Source organism: Anopheles moucheti, chromosome 2, assembly GCF_943734755.1.
Source record: "Anopheles moucheti chromosome 2, idAnoMoucSN_F20_07, whole genome shotgun sequence".
Lineage (NCBI taxonomy): Eukaryota > Metazoa > Arthropoda > Insecta > Diptera > Culicidae > Anopheles > Anopheles moucheti.
In genome coordinates this window covers 97,422,639-97,448,524 of record NC_069140.1, presented here as the reverse complement: position 1 = coordinate 97,448,524, position 25,886 = coordinate 97,422,639, and the positions used below count along the sequence as shown (strand labels likewise).

General features: G+C 44.8%; 2 protein-coding genes across 4 annotated transcripts in view; both read right to left on the bottom strand.

The window, feature by feature from the left end:
* The window catches only part of LOC128296871 (putative uncharacterized protein DDB_G0277255), a 38,142-nt gene extending 34,552 nt beyond the window's left edge, over nt 1-3,590 (bottom strand). For all 3 annotated transcript variants that reach the window (XM_053032384.1, XM_053032385.1, XM_053032386.1), the window contains exons 1-2: nt 3,124-3,590; nt 2,345-3,054 (exon numbers count right to left, since the gene is read on the bottom strand). In XM_053032384.1, coding sequence (XP_052888344.1) covers nt 2,345-3,054; nt 3,124-3,354 — 941 coding nt within the window. In that variant the 5' untranslated portion in view covers nt 3,355-3,590. The remainder of the gene's footprint in view (nt 1-2,344; nt 3,055-3,123) is intronic.
* A 1,596-nt stretch (nt 3,591-5,186) lies between these two features.
* On the bottom strand, nt 5,187-25,883 carry LOC128299914 (putative cyclin-dependent serine/threonine-protein kinase DDB_G0272797/DDB_G0274007). Its single transcript, XM_053036067.1, has 2 exons — nt 25,089-25,883; nt 5,187-9,317 (listed from the first exon to the last, which is right to left on the bottom strand). Exon 1 carries the CDS (start codon nt 25,646-25,648, stop codon nt 25,217-25,219), a length of 432 nt encoding a protein of 143 aa, XP_052892027.1. The 5' UTR covers nt 25,649-25,883; the 3' UTR covers nt 5,187-9,317; nt 25,089-25,216.
* Nucleotides 25,884-25,886: the final 3 nt, after the last annotated feature.

The window sequence follows — 25,886 nt, the reverse complement described above, 5'->3', positions numbered from 1 at the left end:
TTCAATAACCCATATTTTATACGCCGTAAATCGATAGGAAATTATAATTAAAGTACCAGCAAATTTTACACTATTTTGCGCCGTTAATTGGCGCCCCAACAATTGCGTGAAATAGCATTAATTTAAAGCTATTGAAATGAAGTTAACAATTTAATCAATAATTGTTTTCTATTGATTAAATAATTTTAAGTGAGGCGTAGCATTTCTAACTGAAATATTGGTTCGAAATCTGTACAAATCATTCATATTTACACCACGTAATCATTTCAACCTCGACCTATCACGCTTCCGGTATGGATGTGTACGGGTTGTAGTGTCTTTATGTGGGCAGGGTCTTGTCGGGTACCATTCTAATGACTATCACTTTTACACTGCATTATTACACAAGCTCCACTATTATCCTCAAAGTTATTGTCACAATACATTGAAACAGACTTTCAACAAACATATTTACTTCGCTTAATACTAATCACTAAAGTTTCCGCCCACAACAACAAGAAAAACTACTCCACGGTGAAGAAGAAACTACTGAGTAGTGGACGGATTAGATTGAGAAGAGTTGTCCCATAAACAAATGAACCGTGGAGTGGAGGGCACACGCTAGGGCAAAGCATTAAAAGGTCAATTGAATCAAATTGAAGCATCCACCCCGCGTTTAGTAGCTGCTGCTGCTGCTGCAGAAGAAGCATCAAACGGGGGGTTCACCAAACAACTATCAGCGTTTCTGCAGAGACGCTCGCACACTGCAAACGCTCTAATACCGTAGGAGCTTTGGCCGGTTACCTTGGCATGATTTTTGACTTTTCTGCCCTTTTGCTTGCGCTTCCACCCTGCAACATGCAGCATGCCAGATCCCTCTCCTCCCTTCTCCCTTTACCCTTGCACTATTCCTCGTCGACAAAAACAGCAAGCGTGCGAAGAAGAAAGGCATTGGGAGCCACTGTTTCAGGGACGGATCGCTTGCGCTTGTCTGGGGTATAGATTGGCAAAATCTCACAAGCGGGACACGGCAGCATCGTGGTGTATGACCCCCACACACACACAAACACACACATCGCACCAAACGTCAAAGCACTGCAAATCATTTCCTTCGCCAAGGACACCAATGCACGAGAACGTCATAGAGCGGAGGTTTCGTTTCGTGAATGTGTGTTTTAAAACTTTACGGTCTTGCAGAGCGGATTAAAAACGGCAATGAACCCTTGGCGAATAGGAAACATTCATAATAATGTCCCATATTAGATATTTGGACAATTATAAACATCCTTTCAAGTACAACAACATTGACTCCATCGCCTCGTTTGCACCTTATCAAAGGAGGTAAATAAGTAGCAAGAGAAACAGATTCATTTCATCCGAAACGTGTTCTCCCCATCGAAGGAACCCTTTTTTTTTTTGCTTGGCCGAGTAAAAACAAAAAAATAGAAAAATAAAGAATATGCAAAGACGGAAGGTGGTCGCAGCTACTCTGGCCACCGCAAGCGCCATGTAAATGTGCCGTCTCTCTTCCCAGCATCCACCAATTTAAAACAGTCCATCCATTGACGCGCGCATGTGCAGCAGTGTGGATGGGAAGCATCATGCCCGTCAAAAGAGAAGGATGGTGTTGATGATGACGATGATGATGATGATGATGCTGGTGCGCGTCATCTCATCCCACAACAAGCAACACCCAAGGCGGCTCGCCTTCTATAGCGTAAATGAGAGCAGAAAGTATGCAAAATAAAAAACAACAAACTCCACACGTTACCATTTTCTGCATCGTGTAACTATGGAGATAAAAGCGATACGAAAGCATAGTAGCTGCTGACAATCAGATAGAATTTCTTGAACTTACTGCACGCTTGCATGATGTGCAGCACGGATTGTTTGAATTCGCTTTTAGTTTAGTAAAAACGGAAACGGAAACGACGTGTGAAAACGGAAACGCGGTATCAACAGCACTCGTTCCGTTGGCAAGGATAATAAACCTTACCTTCGTAGTAAGTTTTTCTTCTATAAATACCAGAATATTATAGATTGTTTAATGTGATGAAATAATGTGTTAGTAAAGTGAAAGTATCATTGTAGAACAAATGACTTTCAGCCGAATTCGTCCAATCAAAAAATCAACCCAAGGCACGCACTTATTTATCTGTCCAACTTAATGTTTCAGTGATGCAATAGCGTTAGTTAAACTATAAAAAGATTGGAATCGTGAAGTGCCTCATTTCTAACAAGGATTCGCACACGTTTCACTTCAAGCACGTGTCATAAGCACATTGCACATTGGGGTGATAAATTATTTCATCTAAAATGTACATAAAAATACTCTCCGTTAATAAAAGACAAAAAAACTACTTACATTCGAATAGCTCGGTGTCGTAAGCTGGCCACTTGTTTCTGCGTATAGTTGCGATACTTTACACTGCTCATCGGAAGCCCTGGTGGACTGTGACGGGCACCTGAACCGGATTTCGGTTTCTCCGCATGACTTTTCGGTTCCTCGTTCTCCACTTTCTCGTCCAGCTCACTTTCATCTTCATCTTCCTCCTCTTCTATCTCCTCTTCCTCTTCATCATCCTCTTCGATTTCCTCATCGAACGATATTATCTGCACATCGTCATCCTCATCCTCCACATCCTGTTCAAGATCCGACGATGGCGTTTTGTGCAACGTTGTGGAAGCGGATTTTGGTTCCATTTTTTCTGGAGATAGTTCTTCCGTTTCCCCGTCCGTATATTCGTCGGTGCTCAGATCTAACTTGGACCCGTTGTCGTAGTCGTCGTCGTCCATGGAGTTTTGCGGATTGGCCGATTCCTTCTCCTCCACGTACACTTCGTAGTCCTCATCCATCTCGTCATATTCTTCTTCCTCATCTTCGTCGTCCATTTCCTCTTCATCGTCTTCCTCTTCTTCGTGCTCTTCCTCATCGTCGATGGAGAAAACCTCTAGTTCGGGGCTTTTTACAGCTTCTTCTTTGGTGTTGGCCCCCATCGTGGGGCCGAATTTATCCGGTGAGCTATCCAAACCTCGTTCATCCAATCGATCCTCTCCGTCCGTGGTTTGACTTGTCTAGAACAATGTATGGACATAAAATTAGCAATGCAATCGATTTTATACCCCAACCTTCATGTAACATACCTTCGCCTCTTCTGCCGCCTCTCCCCCACCTCTGCCCTGAGGGATAGCATTTTCCTTCTCCTCGTCCTTCGTCCCGGTGGCGTTCGTTACATCCATTCCAGTAGCTTCTTTCCGGCTGTCAGTACACTCAGTTGACGCAACAGTTTCGACCGTACCACAATTTTCCACATCCGGCTGTGGATATTTCTCCTTTTCTTCCGGTTGTTCTTCTCCAATCGGAACCGCTTCCATTCCCGATACCGTACTTTACGATGATGTACAACTGCAGAAAGGTGTCTTACTTCGACGCACACTTCGCGTGGCAAAATGCAAACACTGCCGTCGCCTCTGAAATGCCTTATCAATCAAAATCGCCCTTCGGTTGGTGGGTGATTTGCGCCTACCCTCACTTGCGCATGTATGCGACTAGAAAACGACGACGGCAGCAGCTGTAGCAATTCCTTGACACTAACGCAAAACTGCAAACTGTGCAGATATTTTCTCACGAAACGCTGCAATTTCGCAGTCACCCGAAGTACCATCCAATTTTTACTATTTTCCTACCGAAAAACGGATAAACCTTACGCACACATGAAAACACAAAGCACCATTTTTCAAGTAAAACCACGCAAATGAGAAGCGGCACACAGAACTATCTCAGTTCAGTATCGAACCACACCAAACAAACTTTATTTCCTACACGACAAAAGGAACTATTCAGCGCAGAAAATGTGGGATATGACTGAGATGAAGCAAAGATGATTGGTTACGAAAAATTACTCATTACAAAGGAACGGCTCCCCGGTCGTTATTCCGGTGTGGATATATTTCTGTAACACCATCCTAACCTCGATGTTTCTTGTGTTCGGAAGGGAACTGCGGGTTCGCGCGTTAAAACCGTAAAAACAACACCCGTAAACCTTCAAACACCCGGCAAAAATTCGTAAAACAGAACTACCATTCACGCTCGCGTACGGGTTTTCTTCTACTTGTGCTTTTGTTTTGTGCAGTTTTTTTAGCTTTTGTCAATATGCAGCTCCGGTGCTAAAACTCAATCCCGCTTAACTTTATTACAATGAGATGGAAAACAAGCTTAATTTTATAATAAATATGTTATAAGTAAGCGAGCTTATTTGAACTCACTTGAAAAAAGAAAATATATGCATTAAAACATACCAAAGTGCAGAAAAAAACATCTTTCCTAAATATTTTATTTAACTCAAAACAAAGTGAACGTTTGAGCTCGTAGAGCGTAAACACACCGTCTCCTATTTTGACAGCAAAGCTGTCAGATATTCCGCGCTCGTTTTGTTTACATCCGTGCGTAATCGAAAAGTTCACACGAGTTGTGCTCCGAAAAGACACACGTGTGCGATGAAGCACACACGTGTGGGAAGAAAATAGTTCTTATTTTCACTAGTAGAGGTCGCTAGCAGCTACATGCGGTTGTCGTTGCAATTTGAAATGGTTCTATAAAGGATTTTATTTCTAACTTTTTTGAATGCGAAATAAAAACCCAATTAAGATATTTATTCCACAGAAAGTCGATAAGATAAATAAAGTTTAACTTAGTCACAGTAATTGGTTTGAAATATTCGCATATCGTTGTATAGAAAGCGAATATAATGCCCTTATTATGATCGCCCAATGCAAGATGCATTTGCAATCACTTTTCTCGGCCACCGTTAGAACTGAATTAAAACCCTTTCGCCTGCGTCATCGAGGATGATCGCCCTCGATCAAACGTTTCGGCAGCGATTGACCTTCAGTGGTATGTGTGGCAAACAAATACCCTGAAAATGACACACTTTCCTTGCACGCTGTGGCCACTGTCAATTGCAATCTAATTGATCCGATTAAGTGTAATCGACTAATTGTAACAAATGACCCAGCAACTCTTCACCGAAAGGTTGAATCGATACGTGCCCATGACACGACACACATTTTGGAATAAACTATTTTAACTGACGAATACTTATTCACTAACGAATCGTTCCGAAACAGAGAAAAAAAATAAATCAAAAAATTATACCAATATTTTAAAAAATATCAAATGCAAACGAAACGTACGCATTAGCTTGGTATATTTTTGTTCCATTTTTTTATTCGAAAGAACTATATTTTACTCTCTTTGTTTGTTTAATGCTGTTTTACCTCCCCTTCACTAGCTACGCTCTCCATTAGGCGTTACAGCCTCTTATGTTTGTTTTATTTCTAGTGCCACCGCATTCTTCATCGCATCGCCACCCGGTGTGGCAAATAGTGGCCACACGGTAATAAAGTTTCCCCACTTCTCTCACAATATGATACCTGTTTTCCTGTTGTATGTGTGGTTGTTCTGTTTTTCTTACTTGTTTTACAATGTTTCGCTCTGCGCTGCGGCTGATGCAATGATTTTCTTTGACATGTGTGTTATGTTTCTTTTATTAATTCTCTTTACGCTAGGATCTTTCCTAGCCGTTTCAGATATTGTATCTAGTTTTGCTTTGTTCTAGTTTTCTTTTGCTTTAATTTAGTTTCACCAAAAGACCCTCACTGCTACTGCTTCGCCAGGTATGTATATGCTTTTGATTTGTTCTAATTCTTAAGATGGTTTCGTAGCTTCTCTTATTAGATGATTTGTGGTTGTTTGGATATTTTCTACTTGCTAGCATCTTTCCGCATGCAACATTATGTTCGACTTTCAGGTTTGCTGTACTCGCCCCCGCAACATATCATACTGTGGTGTGTTTGTGCTTTTTTTCCATTCTGTTGTAATCCGATGGACCATTTCCAGGGAAAGAAAAATGAAATCATTTCCGTGATGTAATATGGAACTGTTTTTTTCTGTCTAAAGTGTGCAGTTATTATTTACTCCAACTACTCCAAGGTACAACAAACAGTTTTCAAAACATTAGTTCAGTGACATTCTGTCTCACTACTACTTGAAATCGTTCCAATCGTTTTCTGGTATCCATTAACAGGAAGCAGCAGTTTTTTTTTGTCTATTGTCTCATTGTGGGTCAAAAATGTATTCCTTCAATTCCTAGTTAGTTTTATAAACAAGACTAAATAAAACTAAAATGTAGATTCTTTCAAACGAACGCTGACGAAGGACGGGCCGAACTCTCTCTGTGAGTGTGTGTTTGTAAGCTGTTAGGTGATTTTCTTTTCAATCCAAAGTGAACATTTCCTTTAGATATCCCGTTTCCATTTTTAACTTTCATCGATACGGTGTGCTTGTTTTATTTCGTTTTATCATTCCTTCTGTCACTCAGCTATTTTGCCCCATCGCGATCATCTGCGATCATTACTGCGGGTGGGGAAGTATTACACAGTTACAACTATACACATTGGGTTATTTATTCGTATGTTCAGGAAGGGGTACGCGGTTTTTCTTGTCGGTGCCTTCTCTCATTTTCCTGCAGGAAATGTTAGCTTGTTGCCTTGTTGCGGTGTAGTAGCGCAATTGGCTTGCAGTATATTAGGCTTTACTGTAGCTTACATCATAGAATTAACATAGAGGACACACCACATGCTATTCCTTGTTGCCTGCTTGCCCGGTACGATCGGTTCGTTCTTATGTCAGGTGGCTATGGTTTTATATCCTCAGCAATGCTTCATATTTTTTGGGGGATTCTGTGTTGAAGAAGGAGCAATTCCATTAGCACGCGTTCTTTTGGTTTACATGCGGAGGGAGGGTCTTCTATTGCCGACAATATACACATACTTGTGCCCTCTTCACTTGACCCCAAACGCGCTAGTATCCTTGCAGTTACAAACTCTTAGCAATAGAGAGTTCCCTTTGCATCTGTGCGCAAGTGGTAGCGCGGCATAGTAGTAGTAGTGTCCCGTAGATTGTTTAAATATAAATAAATATGTTTTTTACATCACAGTTCGTTAAAATTAAAAACAAATTGTTATACTTATTCGACTCGTAACGCACACCCCCGTTCTTGTTGTGTTGTGCCCTTCTCTCGCAGCACATCCCAAACCGAAACTCCTTTTTCCCACGTGAAACTGGTGCTACGCGTTTAGCATAGCTGACTTTTCCTTTCACGATCGCCGATTTCCTTTTTCCACTTTCCTTTCTTTTTTTTTTGGTAGCCTTTACTACACACACATACATACATCCATACATACGCTACACATACATACACACATACACATGCCTACTGCTGCAGCACACACAACAACACACCACGTTTGCTAGCAGCGCTAGCATCTGAAGGAGGAGATAACGAAGGGGCCAATAATGCCGGTTGTTTTGAGAAGGAATGGTGCGTATTGTCCTTCTTTATCGTATCCACTTGATCGGTTATTACTGTTGCGATACGCTGCCTGGTAGTGTGTTGCGTGCATCTTTCCTATTGGGTGGTTGAGATGGTATAGGCTTTTTTTTAAATTTCACTTTAACTACGGCTAATTTCACTAGAAACAGTTTTAGATTTAATCTTTTCCATCATCTCCCGGCGCTTTCGTCCTTTTCAGAATGCATTACGAATCGTTTATCATGCCACCCACCCACTTTCAACTCTTCTTCACTGTTAGTGGTCTTGTTTACCCTATCCTCCTCCCGCTCACACTCTCTCCCACTCAATGGCCCAACACGTTTCAGTCTAAGAAAAAGGTATAACAAGCTTATAAGCATAGGGAAATTATTGGAAATCTAGTCGAGCGCAACGTTGCGTCGATAAATTAAGCGCATAATACTTCCGTCGCGCGCGCACTCAGGGAAATCAGGGATTTTCTTCTAAACGCTAGTGGTAGCATATTATTGTACCGGGTGTTTTGAAATAAAACTAACACGCTCCAAGTAATGTAACAGAGGGGATCGACAATCGACAATCGAAGGGAGAAAGCATACTTTACATAACATAGGAAAGATAACCACCAGTTCCACCACATTCGCCGCACCCTGTTCCTGAGCGTGCCGTCGTGGGGATGTTACGGAGAAAGGCCTGATGAATTTTACGCGACTATTTACATTACTATTTGGTCTATCTGTTTTCTGCCGTTTTGTATTGCGCACTTCCCTTCATTTCTTGATAAGTACACCCACCCACGGTACCTTGTTACCTTTTGGCAGCTGCTGATCGCAGCATCTTTGTTTGTTTCAGTGCGTTTTACTACTACAACATCGAAGAATGTTCAGTGGCCCTAGTTTTTCCTACTTATCTCTGTCTTTGACAAATTCGTAGTAGAGTATAGCGTGTGTGGTTTTGCGTTTCTATTTTCATTGGTTTTGCGTTTCATTATAATGCACACCATCACCACCATCACACTACTGGTGTTTCTCGCACTTCCGAGTTCCGAATGTGGGTGTGTTTCACATGTAAATTTGACCTAAAACTTTCATCTAACATAGTTTTGTATTTGTTTACTGGTGGTGAGGAGCGGCACTGTTCAAAACGCCCCCACATTTAGTTACTTTCGATTTTACGTTACGTTTTTGCATCAATAATTACAGTATGGTAATGGTGCTATTCGAATGCGCGAGGTTCGCACTCGGCGTTTAATTTAGGTTTCTTCTTTATAGGTTCCTTCCGCTGCGTTTCTGTCTCTCTTATCGACCGATTCGATAGTACACTTGCGTAATGAGCGAGTTCGTGGTAGCATTTGCTATTTACCACGCTATACACCACGACGTATGTACATATAATACACAAATAGAATAGGTTTCTGGGGGACTGTTCCATGCGTGAGTTCTATCCGTCTTGCTGTCGCGAAGTGTGTCACAGTGTAAAACGGTTTAATATGTTCGGTTTTTGTTTTTTTTTGTTACATTTTTTGCTAATTTTGATTTTTTTTCCTTTCCACTTTTGACTACTACTGATTGTTTGTTTGTTGGTATACTTTGTTTGTTGTCGTTTCGTTTGGTTATTATTACACACATCATGTGCGTGTGTACGAACAAAGTGCACATCAGCAACACAGCCTCAGCCGTCGTGTGATCATTTACGCACTTTTAAGTGGTAACTTTTACGACTCGCACCACCAACCAGCGCCAGTATAACAAAAATGCTTTCCGAACAAAAAGAAAAACCACGCGATCGGACAGCAATTAATGCACCATCATCAATTAAGCTTCATATTGTTTACATGGTGTTCTTCTGGCGTTCTTCTCCACGGTTGACCCGCTAGCTGCCCCCGCAGCAAATACAAACGATTCCAATTCCGGTGTGCACGTTTTTTCTCTCTTTAGGACGAGGCAGAGAGTCCTGCGTGTGACACATCTGAAACGAAATGAGCAAACGAATTGTTAATCGACAGTGCAAGGAAGAAAAATTAGCGTTCCGTTAATGAATGGTGGTGTGTAGAATACAGACGCCAATTTTGGAGGTTCCATTAACGTATACTGCTCCCCACAGCACCGAGATTCAATCAATATTTTACGACTAATGACAGAATTTTGGCTACATTTCTCCGGCTCCGTGTGGCATACAATTTCCATTCGTGCTTGCATATCGATCCAATTCCCGCATCTCATGCATTCCGCATAAACAAAGGACTCTCCCGTACTCCTGCGGGGAGGGAGGAACAAGTTCCAAGAATATACCAAAACAATGCGAACTTACTTTATGAAACATTCCCAGAACAATAGTCCGTGCAAGGATAGCCTCATCATCATCATCATCATCGAGGCGGATGGTTTGAACGTTTCCCTACATTCATTCGGAAAACGACATCGAACTCCCATTCCCGCCGTCTTGATTACTTTCCATTCGTGGAAAAGGATATTATTAATAGTTGAAGCCTTTTATAATGCATTAACAGTACAATCAATGTGTGCAATAACGAATAACGCACAAACTTAAACGAACCGCCATTTTGCCAGCATCCCAGCGGATTCAATTAGTCCCACCGGGGCACCAGGATGTGTGCTACGTGTTGCCCGCGTTGCCCGAGGAGAGTTAAATTTGTTGAATTTGTGTAAGAGACTACGTCCTACTTCACTGCCAATCAGCAGTAACACTATTGCTGGTAAACAAAAGGACACTTGTCGATTCATGCGGACAATTCGTGCCCCGTTGGCAGGCTCTTCTTGCATCCATCATGTGCCCATTTTAAAAGGGCCCTGTGTGAAGGGAAAAGGTTCCGAAAGCTCGCCCGCGAGAACTTCGCTGATTGGATGGGTCGAATTCCGACCTAGAAATAAGAGGGAACAAACAACAACCAAGAATGTTCCCTCATAACCCTCAGGTGCGTGTTACTGACGATGATGCTGATGATGATGATGATGGTTGTCAGGATGTTGGTGTGATGGTGGTACTCCTTTACCAGGGATCCTGTGCATCATCTTGCGTGTGCTGCTTCTTCTCGGGATCTTCCACTGCCGGAAATTCCACGGACACGACTGGTGGCGCGCATGCGTATCCGCCCGAAAGCTCTCCTCCGTTCCGTTTCGGTTCGGTGGGTTTTTGGAGGTATCGGGGATCTTCTTTTCCGCGCAACCAAAAGTTTGCACCAGCAAAACGAATGGACATGACCTCACGCATCGTGGGTTCGGTGGGTCTTGCATGCATGCATGGGGCATGGGTCCGGGAGAAGCACACAAGTTGAAGTTGGAGTGATATAATATCAAGCTGCTTCGGACCATTCAAGATCTGACGTCTGGCAAGGTTTGGTGGCAATAGCTCCAAAATATTGGCGCCTCAAAGGATCATTTTATCGCACCACATGTCAGAATTGCGGTCTCTTCGCGCAGATTCCATAGGTTGCGCTTTAGGTTGCGGAGGTTGAGCCAAAAAATTGACGACTAGTAGCAAGCCGCACCAGAGCAGATTGTAAACACGTGCGATGTGGGGTACTCGATGAAGAGAAACTAGTCCTATTCGCATCACCAGCCATCGTCTGCCTTGTTTGTTTTGCTTTTGATGGTTGATGGAATTGTGCATACTCCGTCTCTCCTACCTCCTGTCCACGAAACACAATGCCTTCGGTCGTACCGGGTCCGAAGGGTTATTTGAAACCGAGCGAGCACCGCCAGCCAGCCAACCAGCTCAAGTTTCCCGCCAACTTCCCCCCAAACCGACCAACGACAACAACCACCAGGGGTGAGATCTGCTCCAAAATCCAAAACACCATCACACATCGACCGATACTGCGCTGCACCCGAAGCTCCCACACCTAGATGCCCCAACCCGCCGTATAATATATTGGTTATCAAAAACATATATCAGAGACCGTCCTGCCAGGGACGACGATGGGTTTGTTGGTGGGGCACATTTTGATTGCAAACATTGCATTGCGCGAAGGGAGACGACGGTACGATGATGCATGTGCACCAACATAAAGGGAAAATGGATATATTTCCGCTCATGCATCCTCGCGTGCGCACACACACACAAACGGGTGTTCTTGCCATCTCCCTTTTTCTTCACCAGCAATGCTTGTACATTAAGACGACCCGACCGCGGAAAAGCAAGCCCTCCAACCACCGTCACGCCACCTGCACACCCTCCCCGGGGGGGGGGGAGTTAGACGAGCTGCAGAAGCGTGAATATGTTCCCAGCACTATGTGATGTGCATCAAGTGCACTACCGATGCAATTTCGATTTGCGGAAGCAAACACACACAGACGGGCCCGCTCACGCATCACGCAAGTGGCGGTGGTGATGGTGGATACGAAATCGAAGATCGAAGTTCGGCAACGTGCCCGGTGGCGGTGGTGGTGGTGGTGGTACGGAAGAGGAAAGGTTTCAATTTCGCCACTAACGACAACAACGACGGGGCTTGATTCTCTAGAAAGGCTTCTATTCTCTCGAACTGCGCTTGTGTGCAGCAGTGTGTCCCTCTTCTCGATGCATTTCGCATCATGGAGGACGCTGGGATGGGGAGAATCTGTTAGACACCGTAGGCCGTCAGTTTTGGGGATGCACATCCCATTTGCTAGGAATTGTTTGTCGCTCAAAATGCAACACGCAGAACGGATGCTGCTGCTGGGTGCCGTATTTGCACTGCATTCATGCCCACAAACTCGCTGGGCCCTGGGATGCACTCTTCCAAATCTCGCCCTTATCGCAGGAGCGCTCAGAGAGCTGTGCTGTAAAAATAAACCGGCAAGGTTTCCAATCCAATCAAATTGAATGACATTGAAGGGAATTGTGTAGGTGCAGGGGCGATGCATTAGAAGCTTTTCATCAGCTACTACTTGTTACATTCGACGCTAGTTCCGTTCCTTCTATTAGTAATAAGCTTATGAAATTTGATAGAATTCGCACCAGGTTTGCATAATTTGGTTTCGATTCAGTTATGCAAAGATGTAGGTATTCATCCGACGCTACAACCGCATCGTGATCTTGGCTTGAATTCTCTAAACCACCCTCGGTCGAGAGGCATCGTCTGCCAATCGTCTATCTCGACCTTTCTGGCAGACGCATCAACGCCATCACTCCATCTCAATTTGTGGCTCCATCCATGAGGACGACCTAAAAGGATTACGGGCTGGGTTGTCCGGTGTCATTCTCATGACGTGATCAGCCCACCGGAGCCCAGGCGAGTCTAATCCGCTGTACGACAGTAAGTACGCCATACAGCTCGTAAAGCTCCTCATTATAGCGGCTCCTCCATTGTTCCTTCCACACATACGGGGCCAAAAATCCTTCAGAGCCGTTTCCTCTCGAACCGCGGCTAAGAGGGTTTCGTCAGTTTTGGGCAAAGTCCAATGTCTCAGAAGCGTATTTGAGTACTGGAACTATATAACTAGGTTCTATATATTCCCAGCTTCGATCGTCGCGAAAAGAGTTTTTAGTGGAGAAGTATCCTCAAACTGTAAAATGGCCGATTGGCAGTCATCACACTAGCGCATATCTCAACATCAATATTATTGTCGGTGCTGACTTTTGACCCAAGAAAGGTAAAATTCTGGACGACTTCGAAAGTGCGATCATCTATTTGTACGTTCCCCGTGTGTAAGTGAGAATTTCTTAGCAGAGTTGATGTTGGTGCCACCATCAACTTGTTTTTTACCTCGTTGAACTCCAACCCGAGGTTTTCATGTAGATATAGCGATTGTTAATAATCAATTCAAAAGAATTATAACTTAAACCTTCAAACTATTAAATAGGAACCTAAAGTTTAACATAAAGTTGTCGAAATTAGTCACAATCTATCTAACAAACTAATAACTTATTATAAGAAATGAGGATCAATATTCTAAAACTCCACTTTGCTTTGTTTTTTTGTACAAACAGCTTTTAAGAAGTGGAGTGATATGAAATATAAGTTCGTGGCTGCTGGGGAATAGAATTCTCTACACAACTGCATAGGTTAAGAGCTAAAAGATGAGCTTAGGAAACATTTTCCACCACAAAGCTCTTCCTGATAAATTTACATCTTTAAACAATTCTAACAGTTAATCAACAAATAGCACCTATGAAACAAGTTCAGCATTAATCGGATTGTAACAACCTTCATAGTCTCCAATTTTCTTAATCGCAAAATAATTTCGACAGCGAAGATGCTTCCGCTGGATTACGAGAAGAAACACTAAACTTCCGCCTAAAAAGGTCACCGGAGAACCGAACCGGTGCGGTCTTATAATAATCATTACTTCCGACCATAACTGTGCGGACAGGACGGAAAGTCGGAAAACGGATTTGTATCCTTTCATTTTGATAGCGTACAGAACGCAACACGTCCACACAAACGACTCGAGCTCTCTGCTGGCTGACCAGCCACTCTTGGACGAGGCCTAAAACTGGACCCTCCCCAAAGAACCCATTCGGCAATCCGGAAGGGGGAAAAAGGCTAATTGTGGTACACATTCCATGCGCGACAGAACAGACTCCTGTGTCCGTCCCTGCCGTCGACGTATCGTGCCGTGCGGGAGAGCGCGCGCGAGTGCCACAAATTGTTCGGAAGTTTTCGTCCTTGAAGAGGCCCAACCGACCCATCTCCATATACGTGCGTGTGTTCACTCTTCAAGGTGCCCACAAACCTCCCAGAAACTTTACCGATTCGTGTCGTCGCAAAAGAGGGAACCCAATTAGAAGGTGGAAGAAAAAAAAAGGCATACGGTGTGTGTACCGTGGTTTGCGGTTGGTAAGACAGAATATTTTAAGCTGCCCAATGGATGAGGAAAATTGTGAGAAAATCTATCTCACCGAATAGTGAGGAAGGAGTTGCGCTTATGCTTGTTGATACCTCCTCGTACCTCCCCGGTTCTTATCGACACATTGGGATTTCACTTCGCAATTGCCGACATTTCACAATCACCCGAGCCCTGACTACCATCTTCCCGTGGTGTCGTTCGTCCTTCCAAAACTCATACCAAAATAAAATATAAAAAAAAACGCAATCGACATAATGGTGCCTGCTCTGCTTGTGCGAGGAGGAAGTGCTTTTATCGATTCGCTCTCCACTTGGGTACATATATTTATTTACAATTTCCAATCGATCACGTGTCACGCGCACAGCTCACAGACATTCATTTTTATCGGTTTTGGATTCCCACTTCCAACCGTTGTCCAACCCCTTTGTAAAGCTTTTTCCCACCGGCTCTAGAGTGTAACGATCCGGGGAAGGGACAAGAAAGCGAAGGCTGGTGTGTTAATGTGCCTGACAAGACAAGCAAATACGACGACGACGCAAGACATTTTCTTTTAACAATCGATAAAAGGAAAAGAAAAGCTCTTTTAATAATTTAAACCCATTTACAATTCTCACCGCTCACGTACGTGACGACATTGGGGGAAGGAATCTTATACAACCCGTCATGCAGATAAGTGTGTAAAGAACATCATCGTGTGAAGTACACGCTGCAAGTACAATGATGATAATTATCGGCGAAATAAAAATGATTTCCATTATTTGTGGGTAAAGACAAAGAAAGGAAACCCATCCGAAGATTATCGCTTAAAGAAGCTGAACCCACACAGAAAAGATTTACTTGTGCCTTTAAAAGCAAACGCGAGAACAACCAAACCGGGCACACGATACTATTGCGCCAGGAAGGAAGATGATGCAGTGTTGCAGAGGATGCACACCACACAACACAGTTCTACCTTCCACTTTTAGGTTCGGTTCGGAGGGTGGTTGAACAATTTATGATTGAACACGGCATGATTAATTACGCTGCTATTTATTTTCATTAGAGTAATCAATTACTCTCGCGGTTGGGCGCATTGTGCGGGCAGAAAGCGCTTTTCTTCGCGGAAAAGAACGTTAGGAAGGGTAAGACACCTCCTCCACGGCACAAAAAAAAACTCATGCTAATTAATTTTATGCTAGTGCTGTTGTTTTCCTTCCTTATTTTAAAGAAGCTCGTTTTAGTACAATTTCTTATTTAATGGTCAAACGCGAAAGGTAAATAACTCCTATTATTGTGCAATGAAGCGTTAAAAACGCGAACCATTATCACAGCGGGAATGTAATTCGAGACATTCGATCCATTGTCGTACCACAAATATGCATTCATGGCTTCGAGTCAAATATACAATTTCACACAAACGTGCACGTGTAAATAACAACGGAAGAATACAGGAAAAAAAAGGCCACACGGAGCTGCTGTACAATAACGGCGCCCAAATAACAACTATCAATGATGATGGATCGCTTTCGGATACGTTTTTGCTTGCCAGCTTCCTCTTTTTTTCGCGTGTGCTGTTGTAATCCATCTCAAACTATTGCACAAAAATGTTATCTACACATTACACACTGCACAATGCTGCGCGTTTCCTCCTACCGTTATCTCCCACACCTTTTGGCCTTTTTCAGTTGATAGTCATAGTAACGAAAACGAGCCAGAAAATGCCATTCCCGGGCCCGGTAGCATTTTAACGTCAAACTGAAGCTATTCCTCCCGTTTTTCCCCCTCTTTTATGGCCATCCCGAGCGCCTCAAACACATCTCAATCCTTCCGCTCCCAAATCGATCCTCCCGGCAGGATATGCACACACATTTATCATTATTGAAAAGTGCAGATGAGAAAGATTAATCGCTTCCCGGACGAGTACACACTGTCGGTGGAGGTGGAGAAGAAATTGAACGTGAACGGTAAGAAGCGGATGGGATGAAAAAAAACTGCGACACGAAGGAATGTACACCAGCGTCGTAGTACCACCATTAGTACAATCCCAACCCACTGCCGGGGTCCTGTGGCCCGTCTTGTGCTTAAGCGATCCAGTAAACCACACCACAGTTAGGTGTGCGAGGAACGAGGATCTCTCCCAGGCAGGGGGTGTCGCTCAAATGGTGACCTCCTCCTGGGAGGGTCTCGTTGAAGGATTGCAAGAAATTATTATTCTACCCTTCCACTAACGATTGGGAGACGCGCGTTTTGCGGGAGACGTGTCGAAGTTCACCGAAGTTCCGAAGGATGTACACACATCGCCATATACCACCGGCAGCAGCAGCAGCAGCAGCAACATAACGACATAAACATGATTTACCCATTTTCCAGCGTCACACATCCATCTCCAAGTCACCAAGCGCACCACCCGCTTTGCGTCATGCATGAGAGTTTTTGCAAAGCGGCAAAACAAAACTTTTGCCAAGTCATTTTTCAGGCCGCACCGGGTAATTACTTTAGGGCTACTCAGTCTCGTTACGCCTCAGCAACAAAACCTTCAACCTCAGGGTGTGTGTGTGTGCTTGAGCAACAGAAGGGAACGTTTTAGAAAGAAGCGATCGGGGCTGGGAGGTGTTTTTTTTTGGATGAATCATTAGTAGAATCTTTCCGGAAGATCTTTTACATTATTTCAGGAATATAGCCACGTTGAGCCGTACATCCTTTAAAACGTACGTACTATTAGTACGCAACTGCTTGATCGTCTGAGAGTTACCTAAACGATATTCGAAAAATTTCGATGACACCTTTTCAACAATTTTTGATTAACACTCGCTCTTCCTAGAAGATCGACAACCATATTCTTGTGAACTGTCTCGTCAGAACCCCACCATAGCTGAGAGGACTCCGTTAACAAAACTGGCAGCGTCTGAGACAATATTTTTACAGTTTGTTGACAATCTGGACTCTTGCATGTAGCACAAGAATTCTGAGGAACTTCATAGGTGACATCAGCTAATTACCACTGCTTAAATTAGAAGTTGTGTGTAGAATGATTGCACCAACATGATCGGTTCTCCATTAATCTGCAGTATGAACTTCATGAACATATATTCTGATAAGATCTGAAACGAGACGAGAAACAATGCTATCTCCATGGCTTAGAACTCTGAGAGATCATCTACTAGAACTTTGAGAGATCATCTACTGAACGATCATCTACTCATCTACTGCAATCTAACTTAGAAGATTGCATTAAATGAATATCGATTCGAGATACAAATATCTGACGTGTTTGAAATATTGTTCGACTTCTCGACATATTAGACATTTAACTGTATCGACTATTGAGATATTTAACGATCACCCAATTGGCGTTGTTTAGGTTTCCTTTACATCATTATACATTAATAGTTCGAAACAGTTGTGTTTGCATACCGAAACAATGAAGCATACCACCATCACCCCGGTGTTTTCCGTTTGCTTTGCCAATTTCATTGCGGCTCGTTTTGGCACAATGTTTTGTGCTTCAAGGTTGCTGAGCGTGCGATCGGACAAACAACGCAGCAAGACACATTCGCGAGCACTGTTAACGAGCTGTTTATGGGTCTTTTTTTTTTTGGTTGCAAAAGGGGAGGGGGGAATTCAAGACGCACACAAAGAAGCTCCACAGCTATGAAAGGGCTATGACCTGTTAAAGCGAGTCAAACGCCTATTGCACATACCCGATCAGCTAACGACGGTTTGAAAACATTGTACGTCAACTTTAGAATGACCGTTGCGCTGAGAAACGTAAATGGCGCGACGCGCACAAGAGCTGATAAAAAACAACAACAACACTGGAATTGTGTGCCAGAGCAATGCGTCGAAAGCAATGTGGTGGATGATGATGATGATGATGATGATGTTGATGTGCACAAGTGCGAGATCGAACACGATTACGGTTCCAAATTTGCTTCCACTACTTAATCAGCCACTCAAACACTGGCGGCCGCTGTACAAATAAAAAAACGCGAAACTTTACTTAAGAATTGTCCAAACGCGCTCATCTCGGTTTGAGCAATTGAGAACAATTGCCATAAGTAACATAATTGATCATATTTAAAAATTCCGAATATGATCAAAGTTAATATCAAAATTATTATTAAATTCTTAACTATTGACTACTACTAAACGTTTACATGCATGATATGATCATCTCTCGATCTTTAAAATGTTCGACTACTCTTCAATAAGACCTCCACAGGATCGTTCTACCAGAAATAGTAAATAACATACTCGACTTTCATCTCGCTTTAAGTGCATTTTCCTTCAATAACCAATCAAACAACTAGCAATTGAAGTGGTTTGTGCTCTCCAATGATTAACAAATGGCACACTCTCAACAATTACATCTGTAACAACAGTGAATTATGGTTTCTTTTCCAAAAATATCCACCCAACCACTGGCGATACGGTTCTAAAATCGAAAATCCTTCACCAGATGCTTTCAACTAAAGCAAACAAAAAAAAAAAAAACAAAAACAAAATGTCCCAAATACTTCTCTCAACCTGGCGCGAGACCGTAAGTTGACCGAACGCAAAAAACCGTGGCATCTTTCAACCGCAGTCGAGAAGAACACTCCTTTTGCAAGTACGCCGCTGCTGCTTGCATGGTTCGCGTACACGCAGCCACTATTTATAGAACCGAAAATAGCACAATTTGCAGACGAATCATACGCTACTTTTTTTTTGTTTTCTTTGCCTGACGGGCGGTACGATGATGATCATGCTAGTGAAATGGTCGGTCGTACCGGGCGACAACAGTGATCGTGCGCGGGGTGGAGGAAACACTGGCCAGAAGATTGAGTAAAACTCACAGAACTGTTGGGCGCTCTAGTTACGGTAATCCAAAAAATAACGTCACACAAACGATTATTGCACCCTGATGAGCCATTGAAAGCGGAAGTGGTGGTAGTGGTGGTAGAAGAGCTGGACAATCTCCCATCTCCATATATGACGGAGAGACTTTAATGCCTTGATATTTTGTTTAAATGTCATTTCAAGATCGAGTGATCGAGTGGATCTTGAATTGAATGATCGAGATACTTTGAATAAAAAGAATTCTAGCAAATGAATCTTTGAACGGAATGAATCAATCCGAATCTAGCTGTCAAAGATTCATGAGTCTTGGAGGATTCCTCCTCCTATGAGCTTGTCCAAGCATTAGACTCCCAAGAGGCAAGAATTGGCCATTCTGCTCTGAGGATTCATGAATCTTTTAAGAGTCGATTCTCGATTTAAATGACTCCTTACTAAAGATTCATACGAATGACTCTTCTGCAAAGATTCATTCGGTACAACGCTGCTATCTTTCCGATCCGCCATGTTTAAGAGCCATTGCGCAATGATCTCATGTTCCATCGCCCAAAATGCCACACATTCGCAGTTTCGCTTCGCCATTAATTCGTTTTTAATGACAACAAAGTAAAAAGTGTGTGTGATGCGAAATGGTTCCATCGCTCGACCATTAGGCAAACAGTGTAATACACGGTGCATAACTAACGTTCGTTAGGTCATTCGCAAAGGTCGACGGTTTACTTTTCTCACGCTTCCTCTTCTTTGCGCCACCACTTCGGAGATATGCGTCTGGTGGTTGCGGGAGCTTGGTTGTTTGTCGAACGGTGGAAAAATCAACATGGCCATGTTTGTGGATGCAACATTATTTGAATTTACTGCCGAAAAGAGTCATTATGTTGAGTTACAAGAACCGCTCCGTACCTGCATGGAAAGCGTGCTTGCAGGCGACTGGCTAAAGTGTATATAATTTGGAAAAGGCTGCGTACGTACGTTGCAAATTTTTCGCAATAGGCTACCCCTAACCGGGCACGCGTTGCGTTGTTGTTAGCATATATTTATTTCAGGCTCCTCACTGACTCTCCCCCCCCTTCTCCCTCCAAAAATAGGAGCCAATCGTTTGACCACGCATACACGCATCACGTACCGAACACACCGAAAAGCAATAGACCGAGCACCGAATTCCCAACAGGCGTGCTTCCAATCAAGGCATACAGAATTTCATTAGGAGCATTCCAAATCTTCCTCTAGGGGGAATTACACGCACGAAACATACACATTTCGATACAAAAATACCAGCAAAACCGACAGCGCGTGTGTGTGAGTGTGTACATACACGCAGGCAGTGCACGCAAAACCCTTTCGTCGAATTGGGTGGTCAATCTTCTTGTACCGAGATTAAGCGATGGGAGGATTATCTGTATTCTAAAAAGGGGGACGTAAAGAAAGGAAGGCGAACAGGGAGGCGGCCAAAAGTACACACAGAAGGGAGATGCTGCAGCACGAAGCGATTTCGTCCACGCTGAAACGTGTTAAGGGGGTAGGAAATTTGTGTCCCCTCCTTTCCATATCTCGGAAGTCCTTCAAACAAAAGAGAGGATGGACGGGGTGGAAACCGTGGGAAAACGCACGCGACCAACAAGGGCAGGAGGTTGTGGTGGGGTGGGATGGGGTATGTAAATCCCCCGAAAGAGTACCCAATTTCCCTAACGCAAAAACGTCCTCTCGAACGGGTTCTTTGCTTGTATACAATTTTTTTTTTGTTGTTTTTGCTCTGTTACTGCGAAAGATCCTTCTTTTATCCCATTTTTTTTTTCACTGTGTTGTGTGTATCTCCTTCAAAAATACCAATTTTGTACCACCTGTCAGCGATCTACACACACGGACGCACGCATGAGTTGATGGACCACGGGGAAATATTTCCCATAATACATAAAGGATTCAGCAGAAATTCATCCAAGTCGCCATCGTCCGTCGTCACACTGTCACACCGTTTGTCGTCGTCGTCGTCGTCGTCGTCGTCGTGTGCTCTCTTCCGGAATTATTGATTTTCTGTCATATGACTTTAATGGTCCACACGATGGTGCTGCCGTCCCTACAGCAGGTCCACCGATAAAGTTTCGCCTATCGTTTCATCTCTCTTCCTCCGGGTGTGGGTGCTTCATAAGGGCAATCTACAAGAGAAGAGAACATTCCAACGGATACTGCGATACACCCCAAACAAGAAATAAAATAAAACACTCCACACACTCGGCCGATAGTTTGAACTTTAGATCAGGACGGAAAGAAAAAGAGGACAATTTGGGAGTTTATCATCAAAGGTTCGTGGTTGTGTGGTTGTGTGTGTGTGTGTTGTGGTTGTATTAATGGAATGTTTCCCAGTGCACAAACTAACCGCTTACAATCAAGCGAACGAATGTTCATTATAGTTTCTGCACTACAATGCGCGGAAGTACAAGTAATGGAAGTAAGTAAGAAAAAAAAACAACCCAACCCCTTAATACTCAAACACACAAATACACACACACATACTCAGGAGGAAACCAAAAATAAGAGCCACGGCCTGGAGCTCCGAAAGTTCACCTCCGTTTCGAGAGCTTTTCTGTTTTTCTTTTTTTTGCTGTTGTTGCGCGGGGGGGAGGGTGGCAGTTGGGTGTTTGCAAAGTTTTGGTTTGGTCGCGCGAGTTTTCGCTAGCAGAATTCGCTTTCCGGGTTGAGGAAATGTTTGCACCACACAAAGACCACGAATCTCAGGCACAAACACACACATACATACAGCTACAGGTTCAGAAGGGACAATCAGCGGACGTGGAAGTCGCGTGCCGTGAACTTCGTCGTCGTCGTCGTCGTCGTCGTCGTTGCTCGGCATCCCTTTTTTCGGAGTGTGTGCGCGCGCGCGCATAAGGATCCCGCCGAGGCTTTCGCCTTTCCTTCTTCCGGTTTGGTGCCGAGGTGCGTACACGAACATTAACGTTTCCAAACACACAGCTACACGCACCCGAGAACGGCGAACGGCTGCTCTCGGTGGTTGACCAGGGCTGCTCGTGGAGGCTCCAGTCTGGAGAAGAATCGGAGGAGGAAACGAGGAGATGCGTGCGTGTATGTATGTATTTGGCCAGTACACACTTGAGTGTGTCCGTGTGGGATGAGGGACCTCTACCATCATCAAACAAAATCCCTCTGACTGCCCCGCGGAATGGCGCCCTTCTTTCAGTACGCCACTGGTGGTATGTGGTCCTGTTTATGTTCCATCTAAAGGCGCGAAATGGGGAAAAAAAAACCCAATCGTAGATGGAAATATAACGGACCTTCCGAAATCCCCCAAAAGGGAGATCTCCTCGCCTCGCCGGGGTGAGGCAATCCCGTTCGAAAGTTTTCCGCTCACAGGCAGTATTAGTATTTTGATTCGTAGCTTTTTTGTTGCGTACTGAGCACACAAATTCAATATGCGTGCGTGCGTGTGGTTTGAGGAGCTTTTTTGCGGGAGGGAAGTGCTGGACGACTAACAAGACGCACCTTCAACCTGGGGAAAACCACGGCGAAAAAGAGATGGGCTGCGGTTCATTCCGGTCATGCAAATGTAAATGCCTTTTTCGAGCTGGTTACGGAACCGCCGGCCGGCCATCCTTCCAATATTTCCATCTCCCCTTCCCCTTTGGAATGGGGAGCAGGAGGTACGATCGAATGTGTGTTCGTTTGGTGCTGCGAACCGGATCATTCCCGGTATATTGCTGATACCGATGCATACGCCAGCCAGGTGTACTACTGCACACAGCGCACAATAAAAGGTGAGAAGGAGATTGGTGGAGTATCGTTAGAAATTGAACTACGCACAAGGACTCTACGCAATATCCCATTCCCATCAGAGGTTCGCCCTGAGAGGTTCGGCGGTGGTCGTGCAATGGCGTATCGTATCGGTGCATGTGCTCGAGACCTAGGCATTAATTGTGCTGCCTCGGCTGTGTATATCGGGTGGTATTGACCACAATGCAACAGAGGGAACACCAACGGCAGCGGTGGGGAGCACTTGCGCTCGTCCACAACATGCCACACAAACCGTTCAATACACATACAGGCCCTGTCCCTTATTCTCCACACATGCGAATCGCGCTGAGTTTCAAAATAATGGTAACGAATCTTGCTGGCAGGGTGGAACCAGCGGCAAGGTGGAAGCGCTCGTCTATTCGCCATCTTTTCGCCCGGGTTCCTGAGCGCTGCCACCAACCGGGTTGCCAGGGACACGAGTGCCTAGCTAGGCCGGACGGTTGCCGTGTGTGACGGTTTTAATGGTAAACATAATATATTGCAAGTAAATATGGCTCCGTGCGAGATCCGAGCCTCCTCTGGATGGCAAGGATGCACAAACAGCATCCAGCAACCGTACAACCATCGAGATTTTCGTCAGGGAAAAGGTGCAATGCGCGTAAACACACACACACAAACACATAGCAACAACGGTTGCGTTTGGGTGAGAGATGGTGGTGTATCCGTTTTGCGACCAGCTCGGCACACATATGGGGGAGGCTGGTTTGGGTCCACACACCACGGTAAAACCGTCCCCGGATCCCGATCGCCGTCGCCCCGGACGCATCGGATCGATTGAAGGTGGTGCGCGCTGCATTTTGGTTGCGTTTTCTCCGGGCAGGTTGTTAGGCTCGCAAAAACCTCAAACCACACCGACCGACGACAGCAGCGACGGAAACCCCGGGACGGTACACGCCCCGGGGTTTTGGTCTGTGCAAGGAAACGGGAAACGGGAGGGTCTTGCAAAATCAACCGCCAAGTATTAACTGCCATAGAATGCCCCGGGAACTGATGAAACCTGATGATGATGCTGATGATGATGATGATGGTGATGCAAAATGCAAATACGAAAATTTTCATCCGGTCAGGTATTGGCCGCGCTACCGGCAGCTGAATCTCCTTGTCGTCCGACACCCGACACCCAACACAACCCGGCAACAAACGCATTCCCCGGGCAATTCTTAGCTGGAGACTGGACGGCTTCGTAATCGGATCTTCAACACGCAAGAGCATCTAAAACAATACCAACATTTAGCATTATCAAGGGTTATTTTTTGTGTTCTTGACCGTTCGCGAAAATTAATACGGTTCCGCTCAGTATCGGGCCCCCCGAAACCCAACGCGCACCAAACTAATGCCTTCTCTCGTCATCATCCCAAGCTTCGTCTGTTGGAGCTTCCAAGCGTAATCGTACCAACATGCCAACCAACCGTACACACAAATCAGGCACAGCGGATAATTAATTCAAATTTGCTGTTACTGAAAACGCCATCCGAACCCTTCTGCTCCTCCTCCTACTCCTCTGTGTCGGGTTGCGCTCGGTTCGGCTTGTTGCGTTGCGAAGACGCGCGCGGTCGTAACGGGAAACCAGAGACGCGCGCGGTTTCTAATCAGCAACCCGCATATTATTTGACTGGAATGTGGTCGTCTCTAATTGAAGCCAGGGTAGTGAAAGCAGGGGAAGAAGACGCAGTAGAAGCGGGTACGACGCTGATACAGGGAACGAAGCGCAGAGCAATACCGCGCGATACATGGTGAGGGATAGAAAAAGAGTCTATAATTGCATGCACACGCTCATATGTCCACAAATCATGCCGTTGTTGTGCGTCCGCGTTTAGAGACGCATGTCTTCTGTACGTTGGTACGCCCATACCCACAGGAGCCACAAGCACCAGCGAATGGATGACCGACCGTGCGGACCCGAAAGCACCGCCCGCGATGGCCCAGGCAGGTGAGTATTATAAAAAGGAGACAACAAAAAAAAACCCACACCCACGCCACAGTGCACACAAAAACATGTCACATCATCATGGCGACCGAAATTACGCGGGGTCATTCCCAAAATGGCCGACCTGTCGCCGTTGTGTGGGATGAATAAGTACAGACACAGGCAAACAAAAAAAAGATGACAGAATCTAAATGAATTTTCCACCGGGTGTTCTTCGGGGTGCGAGATCGAAACTTAAGCTGTCTGACGTTGCCGTTCATGTATCTTCCTACTTCCCCAAACAACCCCCCACACACACAGAGGGGAAGCGGTTGATATATTCCGACCATACCGTTGCTGGGGCTATCTGCATTCTACATCACCCGTTCGTGCATACGCATGCATATTTCGTTCTCGTCCGGTACGTACCTGGACACAGATGTGAAGGACACACGCACGGGAATATGTCGCGCGAGCCGCTTTCGGAAAGCTCTACGCTCTTGCGCTTCCCCAGTACGAACCAATATATGATGCGCTGCTGCTGAGTTCCGTCTGCTTTAGTAGTTGCTTTGAAAGTGGTTGAAATCAAATCCGAACGGGTTGCGCTGCGACATCATGGCCGCGCTCTGGGCTGCCGATAGGCTGTGATGATGTCCACCGCTGGAACCGAGCGTTTGCTGCTGGTGTTGATGTTGCTGCTGTTGAAGCTGCTGTTGCTGGAGTTGATGCTGGTGGTGCTGCTGCTGCTGCTGATGGTGGTGAAGATGCTGCTGCTGCTGATGTTGCATTAATGCTGAATTGTTCATCATCGAGGTTTGCTGGTGGTGGTTTTGCTGCTGCTGCTGCTGCAGGTGGTGTTGTTGGTTGTGGTGTTGTTGCTGCTGCTGCAGAAGGTGCTGTTGTTGCTGCTGTTGCTGGGTTTGATGTTGTTGCAAAAGGTTGCCCAGGTTGTTGCCAAACGGTGTCTGAAACGATCCCATCGCGTCCATACCGAGGCCGGACGTCGTGTTAGCGTTCGTGGAGGCACCACCACCGCTGCTGCTGCCATTATTACTGCCAACATTATTGCTACTGCTGTTGGTGGTGTTGTTGTTGTTGTTGCTATTGTTGCTACTATTATTGTTACTGCTATTGGTACTGGAAGTGTTGCTGCTACTATGGTGCTGTTGATTCAGTGGAACCGTTTGTGATTGAGGTGGTCCAGCAACAGCGGGCTCTTTACGAGCC

Coding starts and splice junctions, on each gene's coding strand:
- LOC128299914 (XM_053036067.1), bottom strand. CDS start 25,648: ATGGACGCGATGGGATCGTTTCAGACACCGTTTGGCAACAACCTGGGC.